This window comes from Blennius ocellaris (genome assembly GCF_963422515.1).
Source record: "Blennius ocellaris genome assembly, chromosome: 7".
In the NCBI taxonomy this organism is placed as follows: domain Eukaryota; kingdom Metazoa; phylum Chordata; class Actinopteri; order Blenniiformes; family Blenniidae; genus Blennius; species Blennius ocellaris.
This window is the reverse complement of record NC_137656.1, coordinates 496,224-520,009: the sequence shown is the minus strand read 5'-3', so window position 1 is coordinate 520,009 and position 23,786 is coordinate 496,224. Positions and strand designations below refer to the sequence as shown.

Below are 23,786 nucleotides of genomic sequence, written 5' to 3'. Positions count from 1 at the left end.
AACGTCGGCAACTCTACAAGACCTTCACCTGGCAAGTCGCTTCCTTTTTAAAAAATAAAATAAAATACACACAAGTATCTAAAACCCGGAGCGGCTAGGTGGAGGTGGAGCGGCTCGGTGGAGGTGGAGCGGCTCAGTGGAGGTGGAGCGGCTCGGTGGAGGTGGAGCGGTTCGGTGGAGGTGGAGCGGCTCGGTGGAGGTGGAGCGGCTCGGTGGAGGTGGAGCGGCTCGGTGGAGGTGGAGCGGCTCGGTGGAGGTGATGGAGCAGCTCAGTGGAGGTGGAGCGGCTCGTTGGAGGTGGAGCGGCTCGGTGGAGGTGGAGCGGTTCAGTGGAGGTGGAGCGGCTCGGTGGAGGTGGAGCGGCTTGGTGGAGGTGGAGCGGTTCGGTGGAGGTGGAGCGGCTCGGTGGAGGTGGAGCGGCTCGGTGGAGGTGGAGCGGCTCGGTGGAGGTGGAGCGGCTCGGTGGAGGTGGAGCGGCTTGGTGGAGGTGGAGCGGTTCAGTGGAGGTGGAGCGGCTCGGTGGAGGTGGAGCGGCTCGGTGGAGGTGATGGAGCAGCTCAGTGGAGGAGGTGGAGCGGCTTAGCTGTGGTGGAGCGGCTCAGTGGAGGTGGAGTGGCTTGGTGGAGGAGGTGGAGCGGCTCTGCGGTGGTGGAGGTGAAGCGGCTCGGGGGAGGTGGAGCGGTTCGGTGGAGGTGGAGCGGTTCAGTGGAGGTGGAGCGGCTCGGGGGAGGTGGAGGTGGAGCGGAGCTCTTCTCTCTCCAATGTTTAGGACTCAGTCCAGTTAGAATCTGCTGACTCATCACGTCTCCACCTCATCCTCCACCTCCTCCTCCACCTCATCCTCCACCTCCTCCTCCACCTCATCCTCCACCTCCTCCTCCACCTCATCCTCCACCTCGTCCTCCACCTCCTCCTCCACCTCGTCCTCCACCTCCTCCTCCACCTCCTCCTCCACCTCGTCCTCCACCTCATCCTCCACCTCGCCCTCCACCTCCTCCTCCACCTCGTCCTCCACCTCGTCTGTCCTCCACCTCGTCTGTCCTCCACCTCGTCCTCCACCTCCTCCTCCACCTCCTCCTCCACCTCGTCCCTCCACCTCCTCCTCCACCTCGCCCTCCACCTCCTCCTCCACCTCGTCCTCCACCTCGTCTGTCCTCCACCTCGTCTGTCCTCCACCTCGTCCTCCACCTCCACCTCATCTGGCCTCCACCCCCCTCCTCCACCTCGTCCTCCACCTCGTCTGTCCTCCACCTCCTCCTCCACCTCCTCCTCCACCTCGTCCTCCACCTCGTCTGTCCTCCACCTCCTCCTCCACCTCGTCCTCCACCTCGTCCTCCACCTCGTCTGTCCTCCACCTCCTCCTCCACCTCCTCCTCCACCTCGTCCTCCACCTCGTCTGTCCTCCACCTCCTCCTCCACCTCCTCCTCCACCTCGTCCTCCACCTCGCCCTCCACCTCCTCCTCCACCTCCTCCTCCACCTCGTCCTCCACCTCGCCCTCCACCTCCTCCTCCACCTCCTCCTCCACCTCGTCCTCCACCTCCTCCTCCACCTCGTCCTCCACCTCGTCCTCCACCTCGTCTGTCCTCCACCTCCTCCTCCACCTCCTCCTCCACCTCCTCCTCCACCTCGTCCTCCACCTCGTCTGTCCTCCACCTCCTCCTCCACCTCGTCCTCCACCTCCTCCTCCACCTCGCCCTCCACCTCCTCCTCCACCTCGTCCTCCACCTCGTCTGTCCTCGTTGACGAGACGCTCCGTTCTGCCTACTGTATGAATGTGGAGCTCGTTGGTTCGGCGCCAGGTGGAGGAAAGTGGTGGAGCCGGCCGGCGGCAGGCCATTGTTCTGGGTGGGGGTGGAGGGTGGTGGGGGGGGTGGAGGGTAGTGGGGGGGTCGAGGTCACTTCAGAGACCAACACACAAAGTCTGAAACCAGCAGAGGAAACGTCCTGAGACACAGAGACACTGATGATTGTTTCTCTCTGGTTGAAGGAAAGTCCAAACTCATCACTGGGGGGGTGGAGGGGGGGGGGGGGGCACTGGGAGGGGGGGGGGGGGCACTGGGAGGGGGGGGGGGGTCTGTCCTGAGTACTAAACTGGTTACTGAATTATTACGGTTCGTTTCTCCAACGAAAGAACTTTAATAATAACAGTAGTAGTTATAACATTAGTAGTAACAGTAGTAATAATAGTAGTAACAGTAGTAATAATAGTAGTAACAGTAGTGATAATAGTAGTAACAGTAGTAATAATAGTAGTAACAGTAGTAATAATAGTAGTAACAGTAGTGATAATAGTAGTAACAGTAGTAATAATAGTAGTAACAGTAGTAATAATAGTAGTAACAGTAGTAATAATAGTAGTAACATTAGCCGGAGTAGCGATAAAAGTAGTAGTAGTAGGAATAGAAGTAATAGTAGTAGTAATAGTACCAGTACTAGAAACACTGTTAACAGTAGTAGTAGTAGTACCAGTATTAGTAACACTGTTAATAGTAGTACCAGTAGTAAAGTTAATACTGCTAAAAACCAGAAGGCAGAATTGTTGAGGAGAATCAGGAGATCTGAACTGGATAGAACCAGTTAGAGAGAGAGAGGGAGAGAGAGGGAGAGAGGGGGGAGAGAGAGAGAGAGCAAGAGAGAGGGAGAGAGGGAGAGAGAGGGGGGAGAGAGAGAGAGAGAGAGGGAGAGAGGGATGAAGAGAGAGAGAGAGCAGACCAAAGCTCTCATCTCGGCCTCACGTGAGATGCATCGTGTGTGTGTGTGTGTGTGTGTGTGTGTGTGTGTGTGTGTGTGTGTGTGTGTGTGTGTGTGTGTGTGTGTGTGTGTGTGTGTGTGTGTGTGTGACTGAATTAGGTCAACAGTCACTCTGCTGGCCAGAATCAGCCGGTAAGCTGGAGTGCAGGACACACAGCATCATCTTCATCACCTTCATCATCTTCATCATCATCATCATCATCATCATCATCATCATCATTAGCATCACCTTCATCACCATCATCGTCATCATCATCACCACATCATCATCATCATCATCACCACATCATCATCATCATCATCATCATCATCATCATCATCATCATCATCATCATCATCATCATCATCATCATCTTCCTCAGCACGTGTCACAGTCAGCTCTCCTCCATGTCGCTCTGACATCAGAGAGTCGAGGAGTTTATGTGGTGACAGAGTATCATACTCTGAGTATCATACTCTGAGTATCATACTCTGAGTATCATACTCTGAGTATGATACTCTGAGTATCATACTCTGAGTATGATACTCTGAGTATGATACTCAGAGTATGATACTCTGAGTATCATACTCTGAGTATCATACTCTGTACTCTGTACTCTCACTGGATTTGACTTTGATGCTCTATAATCTGGTGTCAGAGGAGGAATATGCTCTATAATCTGATGTTCGAGGAGGAAGATGCTCTATAATGTGGATTATAGGAGGAAGATGCTCTATAATCTGATGTTAAAGGGGGAAGATGCTCTATAATGTGGATTATAGGAGGAAGATGCTCTATAATCTGATGTTAAAGGGGGAAGATGCTCTATAATGTGGATTATAGGAGGAAGATGCTCTATAATCTGATGTTAAAGGAGGAAGATGCTCTATAATCTGGTGTCAGAGGATGAAGATGCTCTATAATCTGGTGTCAGGGGAGGAAGATGCTCTATAATCTGGTGTCAGAGGAGGAAGATGCTCTATAATCTGGTGTCAGAGGAGGAAGATGCTCTATAATCTGGATTAGAGGAGTGAATGAATCGCTCCCCCGTTACCACGACAACCTTTCCCTTACCTTTGTCGTTTTTGGCGTCTTTTTACACGAAAGTCCACTGAAAACTCAAGTTTTAGATTCCCAAAGTGGAACTTTCTAAAAACACTCGGTCTCCATGGAAACTGAACCCCCCCCCCCCCCACACACACACACACACACCCCCCCCCAAACGAGGCGCCGCTCTCATGCGATATGGACCCGGGCCGCGGGCGAGTCGGAAAGTCCTGCAGCCCGGATCCATGGAGGTCAGAGGTCAACGACAACCCGTCGCCATGGCGTCCAATCAATAGTCACATTTTTCCACAGGAGGCGGGGTCACACGAGGCGGAGGGGGGGGTCACATGAGGGGGGGGGGGGTGGGGGGGGTCACACGAGGCAGCGGCACTTTTCCCCTCGTGCAGCTCAGACGAGGAAAACCAGCTGTAATCTGTAATCTGTAATCTGAACTCGTTATTTCATGTCATTTGTGCCCCAGACTCGCCTCCCCTGAGCCTGTTGTTGTGACTCCTTGGTGCCGTGGCGCCCTCTGCCGGCGCTTCACTGCACTGCAGGTGGAAATCCCAGCGAGGAGGCCGCCCTCTGCTGGCGGTGACCGGAAGTGCAGGCCAGTGAGGAGACTGACCTCACTTCCTCTGGAAATTATAAAGTTTGATACTATTTTATTGATTTTTCGTTCAGATAGTCTTTTAAAAATATATATTTTTACTTATTTTTCCTCAGTTTCCTCTATTTTTTCCCATTTTTTTCTACTTTCCATTTTTTTTACTTCTTTTCTTTCTCATTTTTTTTTTTTAATTCTTTTGTGATTTTTCCAGTTTTTCTTCATCTTTTTCTGTTTTCTCCTTAATTTCTTCTCTTCTTCTCTAAATATTTTTTATTATCTTCTCTTTCCTTTGACTTTAAATTTTTTCTTCTCCCAAAATAAAACAAAAAACTTTACATTTTTTACTTGATTTTTATTTCCTCGTGTTTATCTCGTGTCAGTTTTTGGTCATTTTCATAATTTTCTTCTTTCCAGTGTGTTTTGAAGGGAAGTTATGTTAGAAAAACAAAACTGTATTTATGTACCTCGATGAGAATGTTCTATTTATAGAACATAGATAGAACTGCATGGATATAATATCACTTGTAGTGGAAGAGGAATAATGTAATACATTATAAATGTAGAACTTGTGGTTTAAAATCACATTTAAGGAATAAAAATGAGCATTTTGTTGGAATAAAATACTATAAAATGGTGACTTGAGTTCAACCAAATACTTAATTGAAATATCGTCGTGTTGGATGTTTCATATTTACACATGGGTTTGTTTTTCCAATGAAAAAAAACATTTTATTGTGGAGAAAAGTGACTTCATGTACTGAGATGTCGAGGCAGGCGCTCTGCCGCCCCCTGGTGGCGGCCGCACAAAACAACCACAGGCCGCCGCTGCTGTGGTAAATTATTTATTTCAAGTTTAAAGATCATTAAAAACCCTTAAATACCAAAAGACACGAAGAAGAAGAAGAAGAACATTCCGGTCACGTGAGCGAGGAGGAGTTTGGAAACGATGGAAACAAATAAAACAAAACAAAACGTGAAACTGCTGCATCCCAGAGAAACGACTCACTTTGTTCATCGTTTCAAACCTTCATCTAGAAACAGCGATCGTCAGTCTGGATTAACCTTTTACACTGAAAATCCTCGTGAATAAAACATAAATTGGAGTGAATCCAGAGAAAAAGACACTTTTTATTAACGGGGGAAAAATAAACAGATCAGAAAGTTTTTACTTATTTACATCAGAAGCGTTTTGGCCGTTTGAAGCAGGAAGAAGAAGTTATTATTATTATTAGTACTAATATTATTATTACTATTAATATTGCAGAGGAGAAGTGTGTGAGCAGGCTTAGTGGACAAAGTTCAATTTAATCATGAATCCAAACGTTGGGATGTTTTCCAGTAACAGATGCTTTTCTGTGCGTAAAATAATTTAACACGTAGATTTATATAAAGACACTGGAGGCGTCTGGGAGGACAAAACGGACAGAAAGACATTTCGACCTCCCAACAACCATTAAAACTCCGTTTTACAGTTTTTCTTTTCCTCACAGACGAGTGGAAATACGAGGCCTGGTCTCCTTTCTTTACATCGCTTGGTGTTCAAATAAAAAGAATGAAAAAAGGGAAAAGAATGAAAAAAGATGAATAAAAAGAAAAAGGAAAAAAAAAGAAAAAGAGGAAAAAATAGAGATGAATAAAAAGAAAGGACAAAAATAAAGAAAAAGTGAAAAAAGAAAAGAGGAAAAACGGGAAAAATGAATAAAGATTAATAAAAAAGAAAGGGAAAAAAAGAAAGAAAAAGTAAAAACTAAATAAAAAAGGGAAAAGAACAAAAAATAAATAGAAAAGAAAAAAGATAAAGTGAAAAAATAAAAAAGCAAAAATATCTTAAAAAAGAAAAGCAAAAAAGGAGAAACTAACAAAAAGGGAAAAACAAAAAAAGGAGAAAAGAAATGAAAATAGGAAGAAAAAGGGAAAAAAAAGAATGAAGGAAAAAAAGGAAAGAAAAAAGAAAAAGCGAAAAAAGGCAAAAATAAAAGGAAAAAAGGAAAAAATTTATAAAAGAAAAAAAAGAAAGGAAAAGTAAAAAATATTAAAATAAAAAAAGGGAAAAGAAGAAAAAAGAAAAAGGATGTGAAAAAGAAGTGAAAAAACAAAAAAACAAAAAAGGAAAAATATAAAAAAAAAAAAAAGAAAGCGAAAAAGGGGAAATTAACAAAAAGGTAAAAACAAAAAAAGGAGGGAAGAAAGAAAAGAAAGGAGGAAAAAGTGCGGTTTTAAACTCCACGACTTAATTTACACAAAAAAAAAAGACAAAAAGAAACGGATGATTTCTTCACGTCGACAATCGTCGGACTTCCTGTTCGCTGCTGTGAAGAACCGCAGGAGGAGGAGGAGGAGGAGAAGAAGGAGGAGGAGAAGGAGGAGTAGAAGGAGGAGAAGAAGGAGGAGTAGAGCTGCAGGAGTCGGTGGATAAAGTGCCTGAAACCAAAACGACCCTGGGAGTTGATCGGCGGCGTCTCGGCAGGTTTATTGTGGCGGGGTGCGCCCCCCCCCCCGTCAGGGCGTGGGCTTGGGGGTGGGGTTGACCACCGGGGGCAGCGGCGCCCCCCCGGTGGGGATGACGCCGGTGGCCAGCAGGACGATGATGAGCAGGATGACGACCACCACCACCACGATGACCACCACCAGCTTCACGTTCTTCCACCAGTACGCCCTCGCCACCTTCTGGGACGTCTGCTTGAAGTGCTGCGCCTGCGTAACCATGGAAACCAGCGTCACGCGCCGACGGGACAAAAGGCGTCCGGGCGCCTCGGCGCCGGCGGCGTTCGCCGGGTTCCTTCCACGGACGACGGCGCTCAGACACAACGTTTTTTGAAAGCAGCGCCCTGCCGGGGTCGTCGCCGTGGCGACGGGGCGAGACGACGCCTCCCCCTCCTCTGCACATGCTCAGTAGCCCGACAATTAAAAAAAAAAAAAAAAAACACGTTTCCACCGGGATGTTGTGTTTTCAGAGGCTCTGAGCGCCGTCGCCGTGGAAACGGACATCCGCAACACAAGTGAAGTTTTCGCAGAGAAACGAACAAACCAAAAAAAAAAAAACCTAAAAACTTTAAAGTGTGTTTCTAAAAATTAAAAAGTGCGACTTTTCAACTGAAGAAAAAGTTTCTGGAAGCAGAAAAATGTTTTCATGAATTTAAAACTTTGATAAAATCAGCCTGGTTTCCTGGGTTTATAAACTCAAATAAATAAATAAATAAATAAATAAATAAATAAATAAATACAGGATAGTTGTTTAATGTTGATGACAAATCGGCTTAACTGAAGTCAGTTTATTAATCTGATCAATCGATCAATACTGTGATCAATCAATAAATACTGTGATCATTCAACCAATCAATCCAGTGATCAATGCAGTGATCAGTGCAGTGATCAGTGCAGTGATCAATACAGTGATCAGTGCTGTCTCACCCCGGCCTGCAGGTCCTCTGACTTCCCCATCAGGTCGTCCAGCCGTTCCCCTCTGGCCAGGATCCGGTCCACGTTTTCCGTCATGATGTTCTTCACTCCGTCCACCTGGTCCCTCAGGGTCTGGACCTTGTCCTGGGACTCCGGGGCCACGCCCCCTTCTCCTCGCTCCTGGGGGGGGGGCAACATTAATACCGGAATCGGTCCCAATATCAATATTGGTATCGGCCTCGACATCAATATTGGTATCGGCCTCGACATCAATATTGGTATCGGCCCCGACATCAATACCGGTATCGGCCCCGACATCAATACCGGTATCGGCCCCGACATCAACACCGGTATCGGCCCCGACATCAACACCGGTATCGGCCCCGACATCAACACCGGAATCGGCCCCGACATCAATACCGGTATCGGCCCCAACATCTATACCGGTATCGGCCCCGACATCTATACTGGTATCGGCCCCAACATCTATACCGGTATCGGTCCCAACATCAATACCGGTATCGGTCCCAACATCAACACCGGTATCGGCCCCAACATCAATACCGGTATCGGTCCCAACATCAATACCGGCATCGGTCCCGACATCAATACCGGTATCGGTCCCAACATCAATATTGGTATCGGTCCCGACATCAATACTGGTATCGGCCCCAACATCAATACCGGTATCGGTCCCAATATCAATACCGGTATTGGCCCCAACATCAATACCGGTATCGGTCCCAATATCAATACCGGTATTGGCCCCAATACCGATAACTATCAGGTCCAATACGATAACAGTATTATTATTTTATGGTTTTTCTGGTAGTTTCACAACATTTCTGTCTTATTTTGTGTCACTGTGATGATTTTACTTTTTATTTGTATCGTTTTGTGTTATATTTTGTCTTTCTGGTGGTTTTACAACACATCTTTCACTTGTTCTGTGTGTTTGCGGATGTTTTACAACATGTTCAGATTGTTTCACAACACGCTGTGTCTTCACGGTGGTTCTACAACGTTCTCGTTCTGCGTCTTCTTTTTATTTCTTTTTGGACGACTTGAGAGGTTTTGTTTTCCCAAAACGAAACACAAAGACGATACGTTTGGAGGTTTTTAGTAGAAATGTGTAACAAATTATATATACTTTTACTTTGAAATCAGTATTATTGATCCTCAATCGTTTATCTGTAAATCAACTACAAGACGAGTTTTCAAGTGAAAACACAAAACTTTCATTGTGTTTTGGGCGCTCGTTTAGTGAAGACAACTTTTTGAAAATCGCTCCCAGGGTGGAACTTTTTGAAAACACTGTCTCAATGTAAAGGTGGAGGAGCACTTTTTGAAAACTCTCCATGTAAAGGTGGAGCAGACATTTTTGAAAACAGTCTCCATGTAAAGGAAGGGCAGAACTTTTTGAAAACACTGTCTCCATGTAAAGGTGGAGGAGCACTTTTTGAAAACAGTCTCCATGTAAAGAGGGGGCAGAACTTTTGAAAACAGTCTCAATGTAAAGGGGAGGCAGAACTTTTTGAAAACACTGTCTCCACGTAAAGGTGGAGGAGCACTTTTTGAAAACAGTCTCAATGTAAAGGGGGGGTAGAACTTTTTGAAAACAGTCTCAATGTAAAGGGGAGCTGAACTTTTTTAAAAGTCAATGTAAAGGAGGGAGGGCAGAACTTTTTGAAAACACTGTCTCCATGTAAAGGTGGAGGAGCACTTTTTGAAAACAGTCTCAATGTAAAGGGGAGGAAGAACTTTTTGAAAACAGTCAATGTAAAGGTGGAGGGGCATAACTTTTTGAAAACAGTCTCCATGTAAAGGTGGAGGAGCACTTTTTGAAAACAGTCTCCATGTAAAGAGGGGGCAGAACTTTTGAAAACAGTCTCAATGTAAAGGGGAGGCAGAACTTTTTGAAAACACTGTCTCCACGTAAAGGTGAAGGAGCACTTTTTGAAAACAGTCTCAATGTAAAGGGGGGGTAGACCTTTTTGAAAACAGTCTCAATGTAAAGGGGAGCTGAACTTTTTTAAAAGTCAATGTAAAGGAGGGAGGGCAGAACTTTTTGAAAACACTGTCTCCATGTAAAGGTGGAGGAGCACTTTTTGAAAACAGTCTCAATGTAAAGGGGAGGAAGAACTTTTTGAAAACAGTCAATGTAAAGGTGGAGGGGCATAACTTTTTGAAAACAGTCTCCATGTAAAGGTGGAGGAGCACTTTTTGAAAACAGTCTCAATGTAAAGGGGAGGAAGAACTTTTTGAAAACAGTCAATGTAAAGGTGGAGGGGCATAACTTTTTGAAAACAGTCTCCATGTAAAGGTGGAGGAGCCCTTTTTGAAAAGTCTCCATGTAAAAAGGGGACAGAACTTTTTGAAAACAGTCTCCACGTAAAGGTGGAGGAGCACTTTCTGAAAACAGTCTCAATGTAAATGGGGGGGTAGAACTTTTTGAAAACAGTCAATGTAAAGGGGGCAGAACCTTTCGAAAATAGTCTCCATGTAAAGGGGGGGTAGAACTTTTTGAAAAACACTCCGTCTCCGTGGCACCAGAAGACAATGCAACTTTTAAAAAAAATGCTCAGCCTGTATTGACGCGTTTCTTTCTCTGCGTGCAGGTTGAGTGTAGTTTCAGTATAAAAGCCAGCAGCGGCTCCCCCTGGCGGCCGCTCAGCCTCACTGCACCCACTTCACTGTTCCTGCCATTTAATCGCTCAAAACTTTTCAGAAAATAAAACGCAAAAAATCGATGCGTTTTCACTTGAAGCGTTGTGTAAACGTGGGGCCTGCGTGTACTCGAATACAACCCTCACCGCGTTACGTTACTAACAATGACGTAAAGGTACAACTAGTGTGTAAACAGAGGAGGAAAAGGAGTAAATTGCCTCACGATGAGTAAAGTTTACAGGCTTAGGGACAAACTCCACACAACTAAAATGAAACATTTCAGATTAAAATTATTATTTTTTAAAGTTCGATAAATTAAAAGCGGATTTTAAAGCGATTTAAAACGCTTATTTCCTGACACTGGGCGATCGTGTAACTCGAGACACTTCCACCTCCGGGGGGTTAAAAACGACTTTTAAAGCTCGTTCGAGACGTCGTTTTCTCCCGGGATCGTTTATTTCGTCGTTGTTTGCTGCACCTGTTGAACAATGGAGGCGAAGCGCCGAGTCTCTTACCGGATCCGCGTCCATGTCGGTGGATTAAAACTCCCAGCGACTCCTTTGGAATTACTTTAAAACCTCGTTTAAAAAAAAATATTAATAATAATAATTAAATCCTTCTTCTTGATCTGAGACTCGAGTTCGACGCTCCTCCGTCACGTTCTCCTCTTTTCTTCAACTTCCTGCTTTTGGATGTTTCTTCTCTCAAAGTGAACTCTTCCTCCTCCTCCTCCTCCTCCTCCTCCTCCTCCTCCTCGCGCAGCAGCAGTCAAGCGCGCCGAAACACGGCCATCACTTCCGGTTTGTTTTTGGGTTAAACAACTAAAGACACCAGGAAATTCCAGAAGGAATTTCGTGTTCCGGCCTCTCACTTCCGGTACGTGTCCGAAATAAAAGGAAAGAAATAACAATAATAATAATAAACAACAATGATAATAATAATACAAAATAATAATAATAATAAATAATAATAATAATGATAATAATAATAATAATAATAACTGATAATAATAATAATAATAATAATAATAATAATAATAATAATAATGAAATTCAATAATAAAATCAAACGACTGCTGAGGATAGTAATTCCTGCGCTTTGGCACTCAAAAAAGTATTAAACAGGAAGTGAAACAGAAATTTGTTTGACAAAAATTCTAATTTTTTTTAATTAAAAAATAAAATAAAAAATTGGAAAAAATTCTGAATGATTTTTTTTTTCCTAATAGTTTTATTTATGTATCGCCAATCACAGTATTTTGGTTTCGTGACACTTTTATCAAGGAAAAAAATCAAAAAATTACAAGAAAATAACTAAAACTGTATGGATGTGGAAGAACACACAAGAAAACATGCAGCTTTTACACTGAAGGGCCAGTTGTTTGTTATTGTTTTTACCTATTCATGTTTTTTTTTACTGTGTTGTATTGCACAGTGAGAATTCGGGAAACTTTTGTAGCATTTTGATTCGCTTTACACAACAACGGCGCTCAGAGTCACTGAAAACACAACTTTTTGAAAACGGCTCCCGAGGAGGAACTCGACAAAAACATTGAAAACGATTGCGTTTCCCACCGTTTCCATGGAGATGGGACAAAACACAATCTGTCTTTTCCTTAAAAAAAAAAAAAAAAAAGAAGTTTTACTTTTGAAAACACTCGTGTTGCAGCTCTTGTTGCATTGTGGCTTTTGCTGTGACTTTTATTGTTGCGACTTCTGCAGCTGCATTGACCCTCCTGGGCCACCGTAGGAATCCTTCCACTCCCTGTTCATCTGACCAGCGTCGCCTCATCCACCAAATATTCCAGGTGAACTTTTATGTTCGTCTCATTTCACCTCTGGAATTTATAAAATGACAAAATGATAATATGATGATAAAAATGATAACCCTAACCCGAACTTTTACACTTCTCATTAAAATCGCTTAACTTTTACATTTCTCATTAAAATCGCTTAACTTTTACATTTCTCATTAAAATCGCTTAATTTTTACACTTCTCATTAAAATCGCTTAACTTTTACATTTCTCATAAAAATCACTTAACTTTTACATTTCTCATTAAAATCGCTTAATTTTTACATTAATCGCTTAACTTTTACATTTCTCATTAAAATCGCTTAACTTTTACATTTCTCATTAAAATCGCTTAATTTTTACACTTCTCATTAAAATCGCTTAACTTTTACATTTCTCATTAAAATCGCTTAATTTTTACATTAATCGCTTAACTTTTACACTTCTCATTAAAATCGCTTAACTTTTACATTTCTCATTAAAATCGCTTAATTTTTACACTTCTCATTAAAATCGCTTAACTTTTACATTTCTCATAAAAATCACTTAACTTTTACATTTCTCATTAAAATCGCTTAACTTTTACATTTCTCATTAAAATCGCTTAATTTTTACACTTCTCATTAAAATCGCTTAACTTTTACATTTCTCATAAAAATCACTTAACTTTTACATTTCTCATTAAAATCGCTTAACTTTTACATTTCTCATTAAAATCGCTTAATTTTTACACTTCTCATTAAAATCGCTTAACTTTTACATTTCTCATAAAAATCACTTAACTTTTACATTTCTCATTAAAATCGCTTAACTTTTACATTTCTCATTAAAATCGCTTAATTTTTACACTTCTCATTAAAATCGCTTAACTTTTACATTTCTCATAAAAATCACTTAACTTTTACATTTCTCATTAAAATCGCTTAACTTTTACATTTCTCATTAAAATCGCTTAATTTTTACACTTCTCATTAAAATCGCTTAACTTTTACATTTCTCATTAAAATCGCTTAATTTTTACATTAATCGCTTAACTTTTACACTTCTCATTAAAATCGCTTAACTTTTACATTTCTCATTAAAATCGCTTAATTTTTACATTAATCGCTTAACTTTTACACTTCTCATTAAAATCGCATAACTTTTACATTTCTCATTAAAATCGCTTAACGTTTACATTTCTCATTAAAATCGCTTAACTTTTACACTTCTCATTAAAATCGCTTAACTTTTACATTTCTCATTAAAATCGCTTAACTTTTACATTTCTCATTAAAATCGCTTAACTTTTACACTTCTCATTAAAATCGCATAACTTTTACATTTCTCATTAAAATCGCTTAACGTTTACATTTCTCATTAAAATCGCTTAACTTTTACACTTCTCATTAAAATCGCTTAACTTTTACATTTCTCATTAAAATCGCTTAACTTTTACATTTCTCATTAAAATCGCTTAACTTTTACACTTCTCATTAAAATCGCATAACTTTTACATTTCTCATTAAAATCGCTTAACGTTTACATTTCTCATTAAAATCGCTTAACTTTTACACTTCTCATTAAAATCGCTTAACTTTTACATTTCTCATTAAAATCGCTTAAGTTTAGAAAAGTGTTGTTTACTGTGAGATTAATGGGAAAATGCGGAGAGAGAAAAGAAACCGGGTTGAATTCTTTCTAAATAACTGATTTTATAGACAAAAATTCATTAATGAAGCTTAAACAATTTTTAATTGCAGAAATTGATTTCAAGTCTTTGATGATTTCGTCTGAACGTCGTCATCCTGAGCGTCACACGAAGGGTTAAAAAGAAAAACGAGTTCCAGTGTGAATCCGAGTTCTCATCAGTTTATCTCTGGATCTGAAAACTGCTTCTCACGTCCGTCGGAGCAGAATCACATTCCTGCGATCCAGAGATCAGCGACGCTCGACGATCTCTTTTCACGTTCTGAAACGGACGTTTACTTTTTGTTTACAGCTTTATTTTATTTGTATTTTGCACCGATTTTCAAAAATGGTCAAATTTCCACGACGGAAAAAAGATGATTTGTGTAAAACTGCTGCAAAGTGCCGGCCATGGCTTTGAGGAAACATTTAAAAATACGGAAACATTTGTAGAAAAAGAAAGGAAAAAAATTATTAAAAGGGAAACATTTTTAAAAGTATAAGAACAAAAGAAATGACAAAAAAACAAAACATGCTAGTACAGTTAATGAAAGAAAAAATAGAAAAATAGAAAAAAATGAACACATTTCAAAAAAGGTAAAAAGAAAAAAGACAATCTAAGGAAAAAATATTAAAAAGTAAAAATATAAGAGGAAATAAGAAAAGGAAAAATGCAAGTTAAGCTAAAGAAAGAAGAAAGAGAAAAGATAAAATAGAAATAAAGAAAAATAAATGAGAAAATAGGGAAAAAAGAGAAAATAGACAATCTAAGGAAAAAGAGAAAAGACAATCTCAGGAGAAAAATAAAAAAGTAAAATAACAGGAAATAAGACAAAACAAAAAATGCTAGTGAAGCTAAAGAAAGAAAAAAGATAAAATAGAAATATAGAAAAATAAATGAGAAAATAGGAAAAAAAGTGAAAATAGACAATCTAAGGAAAAAGAGAAAAGAAATTAAAGGGAAATTAAAAAAAAATACAAATAAAGACAAAACAGAAAAAAAGAGTTAAAACTGCGGCTAGAAAGTTAAAACTAAAATAGTCGAACTGTATAAAATGTCTAAAGGAAAATCAATAGACCAAAACCTTTAAAATGGCTAAAAATTTAAGAAAATACATCTAAATTGTTCCTGCGACACTTAATCAATGTTCATTTACTGTATTTACATTTTTTACTTCGTCAGATTTTTAACACGTTTTGCTGCAAGAGACGTTTTAATTTGGCGGAAAATGTTGATAAAGTTTGGAAAACGGCTCTTTTGGTCATAAAGGTTGCATATACATATATATGTGCATATACATACATACATATATATATATATATACACACTGTACGTAGACAAGCCATAACTAGAATCCCGACAAGCGTCACCATTTCGTCCACAGCATCATCTGCCACTGGGGACGTTTCCGTGCGTAACACCCGACACTCGCTGGCTCCGCCCACTGCCCCGGAGCCGCTTGTTGGCGTGGAGCCAAGCGTCCCACCAGACCGGTTCCACCTCCGCCCAGGTCTGACGACGACGACGATGACGAGGCTCAGGAGCCTTCGTCACGACTCTGCAGGCTGAAAATAACCTGAACTCGTCCGTCAAGTAAAGACGTCCTACCCTGTGGGGAAAGAAAACAAAAAACAAAAAACAAAAAAACAACACGACACTCTGCCTTTAAAAAAAACCCAACATTTTATTTCTTTTTGACAGGAAACAGCTTGTGCGGTTTTGAGCAAATATCTACAAAAGACACGTGGACAGTAACAGAATAAACAAGAAAAGACAAAAGCTGCACTATAATGAAGAGAAGCAGGCGCAACTTTTAAAAAGGGTCATTATTACATGTTTTGGGGGGATCAAAGGGATACAATGGAGATGAAAGAAGGGACGAGAGGAGGAAGAGGAAGATGAAGGTGAGCCTCAGTGGCCTTGTCTGATGATGATGTCCGACATGTCGTCCACCTTCACCAGCTCCAGGTTCTGATCGGGAAACAAAACCAGAAGGAGAGGCGGAGCTTAAAACACGTCATTTCACACAGGAAGTCACTGGAGCCCCACGAAAATATGACTTTCAGAATAAAAAAAATAAAAGGTGAAAGATTCTTTATGCTCAGTTTAGTTGTATTTTTACTATATATATATATATATATATATATATATATATATATATATATATATATATATATATATATATATATATATATATATATATATATATATATATATATATATATATATATAAATACTGGTATCGGCCCCAACATCAACACTGGTATCGGCCCCAGTATTGGCCCCAACATCAATACTGGCATCGGCCTCAATATCGGTCCCAATATCGATACTACTATCGACTCCAATATCGATACGGGTATCGGCCCCAATATCACTACTGGTATCGGCCGCAACATCAATACTGGTATCGGCCGCAACATCAATACTGGTATCGGCCCCAACATCAACACTGGCATCGGCCCCAAAATCAATACTGAGACCGGCTCCAATATCAACACTGGTATCGGCCCCAATATCAATACTGGTATCGGCCCCAATACCGATAACTATATCAAGTCCAATACCAGTATCGGGCCCAGTACGATACCAGTATTATTATTTTATTATTTCATTGTTTTTCTGATGGTTTTACAACATTTCTGTGTCACTGTGATGATTTTACGTTATTTTTGTATCGTTTGCACATTTGACACATTTTTGTGTTATATTTTGTCTTTCTGGTAGTTTTAAAACACATTTTTGTCACTTTGTGTGTTTGTGGTTGTTTTACAACAGATTTTTCGCTTGTTTTGTGTCTCTGTGGTTGTTTTAAAACACTTTTCTATTGTTTCACATCGAGAGAAACGGAGCTTAAAACACGTCATTTCACACAGAAAGTCACTGGAGTTCCATGAAAATATGATTTTTCAGAATTAAAAAAAATAAAAAAGGTGAAATATCCTCTCTGCTCAGTTTAGCTGCATTTTTATTATCAATGTGTTTTCATGTAAAAAAAAACAACAACAAATAAAAGTTGTTTTCTACTCGTTTTTTGTGTGTAGAACGTCTGAAGGTGTGGTCTCACCTTCTCGTTGGCGAGGTGCAGCAGGGCGACGAAGGCCAGCGGCACCGACAGGTTCTGAGACATGCTGCCGGGCAACCTGGAGCACAAACAAGGTTCCACCAGAGGTTCCACCACATCCAGTACCTTCTCAACCCACCGCCGCACTCCTGCTGCCGTTACCGGCGGCAACCAGGGTTGAGGGCAAGGTCTATGTTTTGGCCTGTGTTTATTTAGTTAGTTGTTTTTTTTTTTAAATATGCATACAAAAATATCAACTCGGAGAAAAAACATCAAAACTGCAACAAAAAAACTAAACAAAAAAAAGTCCCATGCAAAGCAGATGAGAGAAGCTCAAAGGAGATCAGCGCCGGTTGCCATAGAGACGCTCCCTGCCAGGCCGGTTAGCATCCGTATGAGTTAACGGCTATCACGCTAGCTCGGTTCTGCGAGCATCCGCATGAGCTAACGGCTATCACGCTAGCTCGGTTCTGCGAGCATCCGCATGAGCGAACGGCTATCACGCTAGCTCGGTTCTGCGAGCATCCGCATGAGCGAACGGCTATCACGCTAGCTCGGTTCTGCGAGCATCCGCATGAGCGAACGGCTATCACGCTAGCTCGGTTCTGCGAGCATCCGTATGAGCTAACGGCTATCACGCTAGCTCGGTTCTGCGGGCATCTGTATGAGCCAACGGCTATCACGCTAGCTGGGTTCTGCGAGCATCCGTATGAGCCAACGGCTATCATGCTAGCTGGGTTCTGCGAGCATCCGTATGAGCTAACGGCTATCACGCTAGCTCGGTTCTGCGAGCATCTGTATGAGCCAACGGCTATCACGCTAGCTGGGTTCTGCGAGCATCCGTATGAGCTAACGGCTATCACGCTAGCTGGGTTCTGCGAGCATCCGCATGAGCTAACGGCTATCACGCTAGCTCGGTTCTGCGAGCATCCGTATGAGCTAACGGCTATCAAGCGAGCTCGGTTCTGCGATCAAATGTGGCCGTGAAAAAAGCGCTCTACCAAGCGTAGCTCTAGGTTACTGATCGGTTTTTTGTGCATTTCACCAACTTTTCGCAAAAACTATTAACCTGAATCGGATCAAATCTTCGGGGACGATCAGTCGGTTAGATTTCGGGACGTCGACGGCAAAACGTTTCCGAGTAAATCCTAAATAACCGCGGGAAAAAAAAAAGTTGGTTGCCGTGGAGACGCGAGGTTCGCGCTCTACCTGTTCTAGCTCTATTATCACGACGGCGCCGGTACCTTTGATGCAGCGTCTTCGTGGTCTGGCTGAAGGTTTTGTCGCCGCCCACCTCCACCTCGTCTCCGGACTCCGTCACCTGCGCGGCAGGAAGCGGTTAGTCGGTTAGCTGAGGCGACGGCGAATCGCCCGGCCGGGTGTTTTTTCGTTGTTTTGTACCTCGGGGGGTTTGTCTGGACTCTCGGTCAGCAGCGTCCACATGCAGCTCTTCAGCCTCTTCATGTCCATCTTCTTGGCCGTCTTGGCGTAATTGATCTCGATCTTGTTGACCTGCAGACGCGGAGCAACTAGAGTCACGACGTTCACCGACGTCAAATACGAGAGTCTCACATGTAGAACTCTTGTCAAAGTCTGGAGATCAAAGTCTGGAGATCAAAGCCTCCGTCAGACAGAAATAATTGTGTTTTTCTTATAAAACTGTGTTTAATGTTAATTGACCGTGATCCAATTAAAAAAAAAAAAAAGCTTGGTTGAATTTCTCCGAGCTCCTTTGACTCAAAATGGTCTTTATTGGGAGACATTTTTTTTAATTATTATTTTCAATTAAAAACGCCAAGACGTTAATTTCCAGTCATATCTTTGCAGGACTAAATCTGCCAAAATTATATAAATAAATACACCATTAAATAATTATTTAAATGTGTCATTAATTCATTAATTTTGGAATTAAATATACAAATGCGTCATTAATTCATTTAAATATCAATGAATTTATGTAAAAAAAAAAAAAAAACTATTTAATTATTTCATGCTCTAAATGCGCCAAAATGAAAAAAGTTATTAAATAATTAATTCATTTATAAAAATTGGAATTAAATAAACAAATGTGTCATGAATCCATTGAAATATCAATTAATTTCATGTTTTTTAAAAAAGTCGATTGAATCAATTGTTTCATGGTCTCAATGTGCCAAAATGAAATCAAGTAAATAAATACACCATTAAATAATCAAATATATAAACGTGTCATTAATTCATTAAAATCCCCAATCATCTTATGTATAAAACTTTATTTTTTCAGTATTTATTCATTACTTCCTGGTTTAGTGATTATTTTATCTGTTAAACTCACCTTCAATTTTACATATAATTAACAGACATTAGTATAAATTAATGATTTATTTAACGACACATTCATAGATTAAATTCCAATTTTATTGAGCTAATGACATATTTAATTAATTATTCAATGGTATAGTGATTTATTCAATTCTACCACATTTAGACCATAAAATGAGTTATAGTGAATTTTTTTTTTTTAATGTAAAACTAATGACATATTTAATTCCAATTTTAATAAATGGATGACACGTTAATCTGATTATTTAATTATGATTATACATTTATTCCTCTCTACATATTCCCGTAGCCCCATCAAGCCCCCCCCTGCAGTACCGCCGCTGACCACCAGGGGGTCCCCACTGTGTGAACCAGTGCAGTGAAGCCTGTGTGTGTTGGTCTCACCCTGTGAGGCTCCGGCACCAGGTCGTCCTCGCCGTACGTGGACACGCCCTCCAGGTCCTGCGACGGCCCGGCCAGGCTGTCGCCCGACGGCGGCGCCTCGTCCGAACCGGCGAAGCCGTCGGCGGCGTCGTCGTCGCTGTCGCCGCCCTGCAAGCGGACGGACGGCGGGAGAAGCTCTGAGCCACGGAACCACAATCCTCTCCCAACGACTTAGACCAGGGCGCTTCAATACGTCGATCGCGATCTGCCAGTCCATCGCAAAGGTCGTAACAGTAGATCACATGACATTAGAAAAAAAAAAAAAATAGACGCTGGTGTAATGAAACTAATTTACCTTTCCGAATGGCGAGTGCGATCGAACGCAGCGTCGGATGACGGCGGAATTTTTCCGACCTTCAGGTCACCGCTAAGTGCGCAAACAACAACGCTAAGTGTGGCGAAGCTAACAAGCTAGTCAAGCGAGCTAGCGCAAAATTTGAAGCCCTCGTTTTTTTTCTTTGAAACTAGAGAAAGTTTTGGTCGTCAAACATGAGTGGGAAGTGAGAAGATGAAAACGTGTCGCTTTCATGAGGAATGGGAGGTGGACTTTGTTTTCACGATGTTTTTTTCATGTTATATTTGGTCTTTCTGGTGGTTTTAAAACACATTTTTGTGATATTTGGTCTTTCTGGTGATTTTAAAACACATTTTTGTGATATTTGGTCTTTCTGGTGATTTTAAAAGTTTTATGTTATATTTGGTTTTTCTGGTGGTTTTAAAACATTTTTATGTTATATTTGGTCTTTCTGGTGGTTTTAAAACACATTTTTGTGATATTTGGTCTTTCTGCTGGTTTTAAAACACATTTTTGTGATATTTGGTCTTTCTGGTGGTTTTAAAACACATTTTTGTGATATTTGGTCTTTCTGGTGGTTTTAAAACATTTTAATGTTATACTTGGTCTTTCTGGTGGTTTTAAAACATTTTTATGTGATATTTGGTCTTTCTGGTGATTTTAAAAGTTTTATGTTATATTTGGTCTTTCTGGTGATTTTAAAAGTTTTATGTTATATTTGGTCTTTCTGGTGGTTTTAAAACACATTTTTGTGATATTTGGTCTTTCTGGTGATTTTAAAAGTTTTATGTTATATTTGGTCTTTCTGGTGATTTTAAAAGTTTTATGTTATATTTGGTCTTTCTGGTGATTTTAAAAGTTTTATGTTATATTTGGTCTTTCTGGTGGTTTTAAAACACATTTTTGTGATATTTGGTCTTTCTGGTGATTTTAAAAGTTTTATGTTATATTTGGTCTTTCTGGTGGTTTTAAAACATTTTAAAGTTATACTTGGTCTTTCTGGTGGTTTTAAAACATTTTTATGTTATATTTGGTCTTTCTGGTGGTTTTAAAACAGTTTTATGTGATATTTGGTCTTTCTGGTGGTTTTAAAACATTTTAATGTTATACTTGGTCTTTCTGGTGGTTTTAAAACATTTTTATGTTATATTTGGTCTTTCTGGTGGTTTTAAAACACATTTTTGTGATATTTGGTCTTTCTGGTGGTTTTAAAAGTTTTATGTTATATTTGGTCTTTCTGGTGGTTTTAAAACACATTTTTGTGATATTTGGTCTTTCTGGTGGTTTTAAAAGTTTTATGTTATATTTGGTCTTTCTGGTGATTTTAAAAGTTTTATGTTATATTTGGTTTTTCTGGTGGTTTTAAAACATTTTTATGTTATATTTGGTCTTTCTGGTGGTTTTAAAACACATTTTTGTGATATTTGGTCTTTCTGGTGATTTTAAAAGTTTTATGTTATATTTGGTTTTTCTGGTGGTTTTAAAACATTTTTATGTTATATTTGGTCTTTCTGGTGGTTTTAAAACACATTTTTGTGATATTTGGTCTTTCTGATGGTTTTAAAACATTTTAATGTTATACTTGGTCTTTCTGGTGGTTTTAAAACATTTTATGTGATATTTGGTCTTTCTGGTGGTTTTAAAACACATTTTTGTGATATTTGGTCTTTCTGGTGATTTTAAAACAGTTTTATGTGATATTTGGTCTTTCTTGTGATTTTAAAACAGTTTTATGTTATATTTGGTCTTTCTGGTGATTTTAAAACACATTTTTGTCACTTTGTGTGTTTGTGGTAGTTTTACAACAGATTTTTCACTCGAGAGAAACGGAGCTTAAAACACGTTTCACATTTCACACAAAGTTACTGAAGCACCATGAAAATATGATTATCAGAATATAGAAAAAATAAAAAGGTGAAATATTCTCTATGCTCAGTTTAGCTGCATTTTTATTATCAATGTGTTTTCGTGTGAGAAAAAAAAACAAATAAAAGTCCCCTTCTTTCCTACGAGTACAATCGAACGCAGCATCAGGTCGCCGCGCAAACAACGACGCTAAGTGTGGCAAAGCTAACAAGCTAGTCAAGCGAGCTAGCGCAAAATTTGACGCCCTCGTTTTTTTTCTTTGAAACTAGAGAAAGTTTTGGTCGTCAAACATGAGTGGCCAGAAAGACCAAATATCACAAAAATGTGTTTTAAAATCACCGGGAAGTGAGAAGATGAAAACGTGTCGCTTTCATGAGGAATGGGAGGTGGACTTTGTTTTCACCATGTTTTTTTCATGTTATATTTGGTCTTTCTGGTGATTTTAAAACACATTTTTGTGATATTTGGTCTTTCTGGTGATTTTAAAAGTTTTATGTTATATTTGGTCTTTCTGGTGATTTTAAAAGTTTTATGTTATATTTGGTCTTTCTGGTGATTTTAAAAGTTTTATGTTATATTTGGTTTTTCTGGTGGTTTTAAAACACATTTTTGTGATATTTGGTCTTTCTGGTGATTTTAAAAGTTTTATGTTATATTTGGTCTTTCTGGTGGTTTTAAAACATTTTAATGTTATATTTGGTCTTTCTGGTGGTTTTAAAACATTTTTATGTGATATTTGGTCTTTCTGGTGGTTTTAAAACATTTTTATGTGATATTTGGTCTTTCTGGTGATTTTAAAACATTTTTATGTGATATTTGTTCTTTCTGGTGATTTTAAAACACATTTTTGTCACTTTGTGTGTTTGTGGTAGTTTTACAACAGATTTTTCACTCGAGAGAAACGGAGCTTAAAACACGTTTCACATTTCACACAAAGTTACTGAAGCACCATGAAAATATGATTATCAGAATATAGAAAAATAAAAAGGTGAAATATTCTCTATGCTCAGTTTAGCTGCATTTTTATTATCAATGTGTTTTCGTGTGAAAAAAAACCCAAATAAAAGTCACCTTCTTTCCTGCGAGTACAATCGAACGCAGCATCAGGTCGCCGCGCAAACAACGACGCCAAGTGTGGCAAAGCTAACAAGCTAGTCAAGCGAGTTAGCGCAAGTTTGAGGTCCTCGCTTTGTTCTTTGAAACGAGAGAAAGCTTTGGTCGTCAGAGTAAACTCAGGTAATTACAGAAAATGTTCATAGCTTAATTATGTCGTGTTGTACAATATTGGCTCGTACGGCTTTGCAAGGTACATCGTTACACATTGTACATATAAAGAATCCTACGGAGCCCCTCTGGTGACATTGGTGAAAAAAAAATTATTGCTTAATAACGCGTGGCCACGCGTTATTAAGCAATCATTTTTTTTTCACCAATGTCACCAGAGGGGCTCCGTAGAATCCTCAATATATTTGAAAATAAATATATGTTTTAGTGGGTAGATCACTTTGACTTGGTCGTTCTATAAGAAGCTCTGAGCCACGGAACCACAATCCTCTTGGTAGAACTTATAGAACCTTGATCATTCAAAGTGCTTCTGCAGCAGTTAGTTTTTTTTCCCCCAGTCAAAAAGGTCCAATGCTCGTCGCCATGGCGACGAAAACACAACAGCAGGATCCGACCTCATTCGTCAGACGGTTAAAATGAGTTAATTTTCAGGCCGTCGGCTGGAATGTAAACAAGTTAATCTGGGGACTGACGGGAGAATTAATTCAATCACAAGCAGTTTCCTGTCAAAACCTCCCGAGTTCGTTTGAGGGGAAAATATGAGCTATTGTGCTTTTATACGATCCTGAAAAATTCTACCGGAATTCTATTAAAACTACAGAAATGCACTGAA

At 40.2% G+C, this 23,786-nt stretch overlaps 2 protein-coding genes across 2 annotated transcripts in view; both read right to left on the bottom strand.

Moving 5' to 3' along the window:
- Positions 1-6,889: 6,889 nt before the first annotated feature.
- Positions 6,890-11,062, bottom strand: vamp8 (vesicle-associated membrane protein 8 (endobrevin); the record flags this gene model as incomplete). The annotated part of the gene is made up of 3 exons (XM_080498943.1): positions 10,972-11,062; positions 7,802-7,969; positions 6,890-7,084 (listed from the first exon to the last, which is right to left on the bottom strand). Exons 1-3 carry the CDS (start codon positions 10,984-10,986, stop codon positions 6,890-6,892), a joined length of 378 nt encoding a protein of 125 aa, XP_080355069.1. The 5' UTR covers positions 10,987-11,062.
- Positions 11,063-15,676: 4,614 nt separating this feature from the next.
- ncaph (non-SMC condensin I complex, subunit H) overlaps positions 15,677-23,786 on the bottom strand; it is a 19,744-nt gene continuing 11,634 nt past the window's right edge. The window contains 5 exon segments of the mRNA XM_080498922.1: positions 15,677-15,890; positions 16,987-17,062; positions 18,228-18,304; positions 18,385-18,495; positions 19,690-19,836. Of these exon segments, the coding sequence (XP_080355048.1) occupies positions 15,831-15,890; positions 16,987-17,062; positions 18,228-18,304; positions 18,385-18,495; positions 19,690-19,836 (471 nt within the window). The 3' untranslated portion in view covers positions 15,677-15,830.